The sequence below is a fragment of the Hydractinia symbiolongicarpus genome, chromosome 4, assembly GCF_029227915.1.
Source record: "Hydractinia symbiolongicarpus strain clone_291-10 chromosome 4, HSymV2.1, whole genome shotgun sequence".
NCBI lineage: Eukaryota > Metazoa > Cnidaria > Hydrozoa > Anthoathecata > Hydractiniidae > Hydractinia > Hydractinia symbiolongicarpus.
Genome location: NC_079878.1, coordinates 16,762,758 through 16,769,882, shown reverse-complemented (window position 1 = coordinate 16,769,882; position 7,125 = coordinate 16,762,758). Strand labels below are relative to the sequence as shown.

The 7,125-nt window shown below is 34.2% G+C and overlaps 1 protein-coding gene across 1 annotated transcript; it reads right to left on the bottom strand.

Moving 5' to 3' along the window:
* Positions 1–3,460: 3,460 nt before the first annotated feature.
* On the bottom strand, positions 3,461–5,523 carry LOC130640670 (uncharacterized). Its single transcript, XM_057447189.1, has 3 exons — positions 5,458–5,523; positions 5,275–5,340; positions 3,461–5,194 (listed from the first exon to the last, which is right to left on the bottom strand). Exon 3 carries the CDS (start codon positions 5,130–5,132, stop codon positions 4,446–4,448), a length of 687 nt encoding a protein of 228 aa, XP_057303172.1. The 5' UTR covers positions 5,133–5,194; positions 5,275–5,340; positions 5,458–5,523; the 3' UTR covers positions 3,461–4,445.
* Between the last annotated feature and the right edge of the window lie 1,602 nt (positions 5,524–7,125).

Here is a 7,125-nt window from a genome sequence, read left to right as displayed (position 1 = left end):
TTTATATATATTTTTTTTCGCACATGCTTATGTATTTAGAAGTTTTGTTTTAGCGGTTATAAACATAGAACAACGCAGATTGTGAGCAACCTCGACCCCAGGGCTTTTTCTTTTTTGTCATCCCGTTACAAAAGAGACAAAGAGCCCGGGGTCGAGGTTGAAATGTGAGTTTTGAAAATTCAAATTACTGTGTTGTCTGATATACTTTTGTTCCTGGTGTACTTCTGGCATGGCAAAGCAAGTATAAATTTTAGCAGATTTCGCTTTTTAAGTAACAGTTGTTACACGCCTTTGCATTTTGCTTTTTTATTTTTTTTTTGTTGCACCTGCTTATATTTTTAACGTTTTTGGTTTCAATGGGTATAAATATAAAGTAATGCAGACTGTGAGCAATCTCGATCCCAGGGCTTTTTCTCTCTCTTTTCCGTCCCGTTATAAAAAAAAACAAAGGGCCGAGGTTGGATTGTAAGTTTTAAAAATTCAAATTACCATGCTGCATGTTTTTGTTTGGTATCCCTTACACGCATTTCATGGAGACAATTAGTGAGCTGTGTTTTGAAATGCTTTGACAAACTTCTTTACTAAAAATTTTAGCGAATAATTTTCGCATTGTCAGAGGGTTAGAGCAAGTAATTTTAGTAGATTTAGATTTTAAATGTCACATTTATACTGCAGTTGTTGGACACCTTTAATTTTTTGGTCATTTATATAATAATGCAGATTGTAAAATTCACACTGCTGTGTTGTTTGCTTTTTGATGGTATAACTGTTCTATGAATTAAATGAGAAATACAGTGAATTCTTCCACGGGAATTCGGCTGTATATTAATATTCGACTAAGGGACTTTCCCTATATTATGCAATGAAGCGTGACATCATTTCTGGGGCAGTTGCTCATTTGCTGTATGATGTGCGTGCGCGACTGTCCCAGAACGAACATTTTATTATCTCTGTGGCCATGTACTTACTACTCTCGTCCGCCATCTTCGCCACTCTCCAAAACAAATATTACTGCATACGGCAGGAAAACAGAGCACCACGTGGAGGATAAAAGTGAAAACCATTTGTTAATATTTAACAAGTGGAAAAATTCCTAACGCAAAACACCAAAAAAAACCAAGAAAAATACATAATGCACAAAACCACTTATAAAAAAAATTAACAAGTGGACAAATAAAAATAATTCAAAAAATTACTTATAATTTTTTTTGAAAAGTAGGTCAGTATAGAGGCATATGAGAGAAGTGAGACCCGATACCCTATGTGATACCCGAGACCCGATACCCTGACACCGATACCCGATACCCGAGACCCGAGACCCAATACCCTGATACCGATACCCGAGACCCGATACCCTGATTTTTTTTTATTTTTTTTTTAATTTTTTATTTGAATATGAACGATAATAAAAAACACATTTTGATATGTATATATTTCTTCATCATGCGGAAATATTTGTTGCACGCAATATGCAAATATGTTGCTGGCTCAACAATGGTTTTATATCACCAGGAACTACAATGAAACTAGCATCAAAAAAATTATTTTGTCTTATCAAACATGAACAATTAAAGTGATATTAGACGTTTTTAAATTCATTAGCGAATGTTTGTTTTTTCGTTGCAGAGTCGAAATAACTCCTTTTAGTTTTCGAAACCACGATTAAATTTTCTATGAAATATTAGACTGAAATTTTCCTCCACAACCATAGCAAGTTGATACATTTTTGTGGGTGTAGTTGAGTAGGAACAAGACATAACCATTATCTGTTAGTACAGGTGGTGCTGGTTTATTAACTGTTGCTGAAGGTAGAATAGGTTGCGTTGATGGTGTTCTCGTTTGTGCAGAAGCTTGTGGATTGGAACCTTTTTAACCCTATTCGGTCCGGGGTTTTTCGAACATACTATGACCGGGGGGCGGATTCCGCCCCCCCTTAATAACTTTTCATAGGATTGTTCAAATTGAATCAAACTTGGCACACTTATAGTACGTCATAAAAGGAACAAAATGGCAGCAATAAATTTTTGCTTGCATCAGTACATTTTCGGTGACGTCATCAGAAGCTTTAAAATTGTTAAAAATGCCACTATCTGATTAAAATATAATTACATTTGTTCTAGAGCGAATTTTTACATTCTGTTTGAAGTTTCTGAAAGCTAAATAAATTTTTTTGAACATATCTTCCGGTTTTTACATGGATCGAATAAAAAATTGCCAAAAATTGCCCGAAAATCCGTTTTTTTCTGATTTTCGGGTAAAATCCGACAAAATCAAGAAATCGGATTAGTCACGTGTCAAAATTATTCAAAATGATTCTTCTTGATGAAACAAAGTTGTGTTGCAAGTTTCAAGTTCTAAGGATAATCCTAACAGAAGTTATTATATTTTCCCCATTATAAGGATTTCATAGAGATTTTAGGGGTAGTTTCGAGTAATGGCCAATATCAAAGCCTCTGAAAGATATGGGACCTAAAAATTTAGCATGCAGGTGTCTAATAGATAAATGTTGAAACTCAGTAAGTATCATAGCCATATAAGAAAGCAATCAGGAGTTATTAAAAAAAAACCGTCAGGGGGGGCGGAATCCGCCCCCCCCGGACCGAATAGGGTTAACGTTAGCTGGCCCCTTTCTTCTCTGAGTTGCCTTCATTTTCTTTTTGCCCGCGTTTTTCTCTTTGGAAAAGTCTACTAGGCTTCTGACATTAGTTGTATTTTTTTTGCATTGCTTTAAAAAAGGTTCGACCACATTCAATTTGAATGCTATGCAGACAGTATGCGCACATATTCCGAAACCTTTAAACCGATAGCAAATTTCACAACAAGTTAAAATGCTTTTTTTCTTGTTTATTCCAACTGTGAATGGTTGTTTTTCGTTTTTAGCATTTTTAACATAATATGTATATCCAAATCCTTTGATGACATCTTCATTGTTACAAGCTAACAATCTGGCATCTTTCATTATTTCTTCAACTATCGACTCTGGAATCCAACTTAACGTTTTCACAATCTTGACGTCTTTTCCATCTGAATTTTGAGTTTGAGAAAAGGTAATTTTTTTTTCTGAATAATATCAGATTTTCTTGGTGTATCTTGTTTTTCAGCATCGGGGAAGAATGTATTGAACTTATCGATTTCAGCTTTCCTTTGGGTCTGGATCATGTTGTAAAATTTGCTCTCAATTATAAAGAACTGCTGGTATCCCTTTGCTAGTTTCCAATCCCCTATGGAGACACAGGAAAAATAATTAAACTTAAGTCCCAGACGAAAATGTTTGGCGAATTTTCGTCGAATATAGAAAAAAAACACAACTTAAGAGTTCTTTGAATCAGAGTAAGCATATATTTTCATCTTAGTAGTACGATTGCAATATAGATCTTCTGATTCAAACTAAAATAGTTTAGAAGTAAAGTATCAAATAGCCCACTTTTCCCACTTAAAGCAAGTTTGACTTTCCCTTCTTGCTTCTTTACCTCATCTTGCATCAATTTCACTGTTTGTTTCAACGTTAGTTTTCCACTTTCTTTGCTCCGTTTTATCATTGAGTTGATTGACTCATTCGCATTTTGTGTATATGTTTCTGGTGGATTACCAAAGCCACACTTGATTCTAACACTCGACAGCATTTTTTCTTTTATTGAATTTTTTTTGAAATTTTCAAAATATTCTATGAATTTTGGCCCGTTTGGTTTAATTTTTCTAATATCATTTCATACATTTCTTCAAACTCCTCTTCTGTTTCACAGTCCATTAAACCCTTTATTTTTGTTTCACCACTGATCTTGCCAAATATATCCCACAAAATTTTTTTCCATACCAAGTTTTTTTTTGCTTTTTTGACTATGTTGTCTTTTACATGCATGGAGCATAACAGATGATCGGCTTTTTGGAAGGTTGTTGTAAATGCTCGATGGATGTTTGTTTCTTCATCGGTTCCAAACGATTTCAAATTGACAGCATTGGGCTAAAATCTGACGATATTACTCGGAAGTGTGTAATATGAATCAAAGGTTTTGTGAGAATGTATATTGGTAGGTCCAATCATAACTAGATGTTCTTCAGTGTTACTTTTTACAAGTAACAGATGCTTGTAAGTGGTGATTGTTACGTTATAATCACAAATATTGAAAGTAGCATCCACACCTAAAATACTTGGCGGTGCACTGTTAATGCAAAAACGCTCAAGGTCATTTAACTGAGTATCAGTGGCCATCAACAATGTTTGCTCCGGTGCAGTTCTTATATCTCTCAAAAACCTGTACTTGTGCCAAGTTGACCCTGGCATAAATCCAGCAACTCAACTAGTTCATTTTTACTGTGTAGACCATCAGTTTTTTTACTGACATCATATGATTGTCTATAGTTATTAGGTATTTCAGCCACAGTTCGTGCATTTTCAAACCCACCAATGTTATCACTGACTTTATGGAAAGTATTTTTTACTATTTTTACTTGTTAACATTACTACGTGTCTCTAGCAATTGTTTTCTTGTTGAGTGCAATGTTTTGCGATTATTTTTTCCTTCTTTTTTCATATCTATTGCATGTTCGTGGCTATCAAAGTAGTATTTTATGTACACCAATGGGTTCATTCCACCATTTCCATCGGTTGCAGTGATGGTGACTTTATGAAAATCACCAGTTTGTCCATGTGAATAAAGAAATCTCGTGACTTTGTAATCGTGCGACTCGAACTGATCTGCAGATCTCAATTCACCATCAATATCAGTGACATAGTAAAATTTCTTTGTAGCCTTCCTCTTTATGTCAGGAATGAGATCGACTTTCACATCCCTCCAATCTCCAAGCTTAGTTGTGTCGACAACAAATTCAACATTATGTTGAACATAAACGGATGTTGCAGAAGCAATATTTCCGGCAGGAAAGTCCTGACGAATGATCATACCTGCTATCCATTTTGTTTCGCATGACCCAGAGCTTCCAGATTTAAGAATTGGTATCGTCAAGTCGTTATTGTAATACGATATACCTATAACATAATTTTTTTTATTATTGGCTATCCTGTTGAAAAGGTTCATTAAAGCCATCAGGTGCACCAAAGAGAGGTCTTCTGATTTCTTACCGTCTGGTATGATATCCACATCACTTTCATTACCATGACTCTCATCCATCATATTGAAACTATCAGAAGCTGTTTCATCACAGATACTTTCTTCTTCATTTAAACCCGCGTTATCTAATTCGAATAATTAATGACACGTAAAAATCATTGAACAGACACACCAAAACATTGTTAAAAATGTTAAACCTCCTAACCTGTTGGAAAGTTGCATTCGAATGGATTCTTCGATAAAATGTTATCTTCACTATCACTACTTGTATCTATAATATTATGTAATTATCATTAATTATAACGTTGAACTCTACTAGCTCCATACCCAAAGATCCAGAATATCAAGTTTGTCTTCCAGTTTGAAAAATGGAAATAAAATTATTTACCTATTATTATAACTTTTCTTTGCGTATCATGTTTGTTATCTACTTGCTGCTCTAAACTATAAAAAAGTGAAAAATGATAAATTTTTTTACTTTATGAATGATAATTTTTGCCGTTTTACCAACGTTGTTTCACCATGAAAAGCTATCAAAAAAATTAACGTACTTCTTTTCCCCACTTTTCCGACCCGGATCCATTCTCTATCATCCCTTTCTCTTTTAATGCCTAGAGACATTATGCTGAATCATCACTTAGACACGTAAATAATATAAGCTTTCTGCACGTTAGAAATAAAAAAAAGTAAGTGAAAAATGCACTCGGTAGAAAAAGAAAAAATAATTTGTGTAGATTATTCAATCAAAATGCGAGAAAAACTAAAGTATATGATAATTAGACATACCGGACATTGCGTCTGAAATTTCATCGTCAGAATCAAGATTAATGAAATCCACGCAGCTTCCATGGGTGCCTAATTGAGGAAAATAATATTCAAATTAAAACTTGTCTGTATTAAACTAACAATTATACACGTAAATAAATGATGCTCACCCAATGTCAAAATATCATAGTGTTCGCCAACTTTCAACACGTCTATTTCGTTATACGATGTTGTTCTGTTGGGCACAATATTGTTGAGATCGTACAACACGTAATCTTTTTCTTGTTATAAAAATATTTTTATAGTTAAATGCATGCTATTGCTAATAGCGTGTAAGATTAAATCAACTATACTCTGATTATAATTCCTCATCTTTACGTATTCATCAAATTTTTCGATAATATCAGTGTCATCGGCAGTAAACACTCCATAATAATCTAAATTGCTTAAGAGTTCATATCTTGTCATTTCAATGAGACCATCCAGCGAAGGTATCACGCTAAATTCTTTTTGCTTCGTAGCACCCAACACGCACAAAAACCATCTCCTTTTACTTTCTGAATTCTCGCTTCCATCAACTTCACTTTTTTCAAAATGTAACTGTTAGAAGAAAAATTGGGTGAGAATACAATTTCTCTTTAAAAGAGAACATACCTAGTTTCCATTGTAGTTGTAATTGAATGTAAAATATAATTAAAACGCGTTTTAAAATTACTATTACTTCACTAAACACACGAACTTCACTATTTGCTTTTTCCTTTCCCATTCAATCCATCGAACAGACACTTTCACATGCGTAATCTGGACGTCCTCATTAATTATTCATTCATTCGATCGAACGTACGTACGTCTTGCTTCGAATAAACTTAACATATCATCTCTGATATGTTAGGTTGAAAAAACAAGAAAATAATGCGAAAAAGTTAGATTTTTATTGAAATAAAACATCGCCAAAAAAAATTAATAAAAGAAAAAAATCAGGGTATCGGGTCTCGGGTATAGGCGTCAGGGTATCGGGTCTCGGGTATCACATAGGGTATCGGTTCTCACTTTTCTCATATGCCCAGTACAGATGGCACTAATAAGCTTCCGTATAATAGAGAGCTACAAAAAATAAATAATTATGTATAAAGCACTTTGTCTCTAGCTACACTTAACCTCATCATATAGAGTAGATAGCTAGCTAGCTAGCTAGACATATTTCATCGTGGCACGGTGGTGTTAATATTTCCAGACCCCTAACGCTAATCGACAGGTTAAATAAACGCAGGTGGTAATCCACAGACTACTC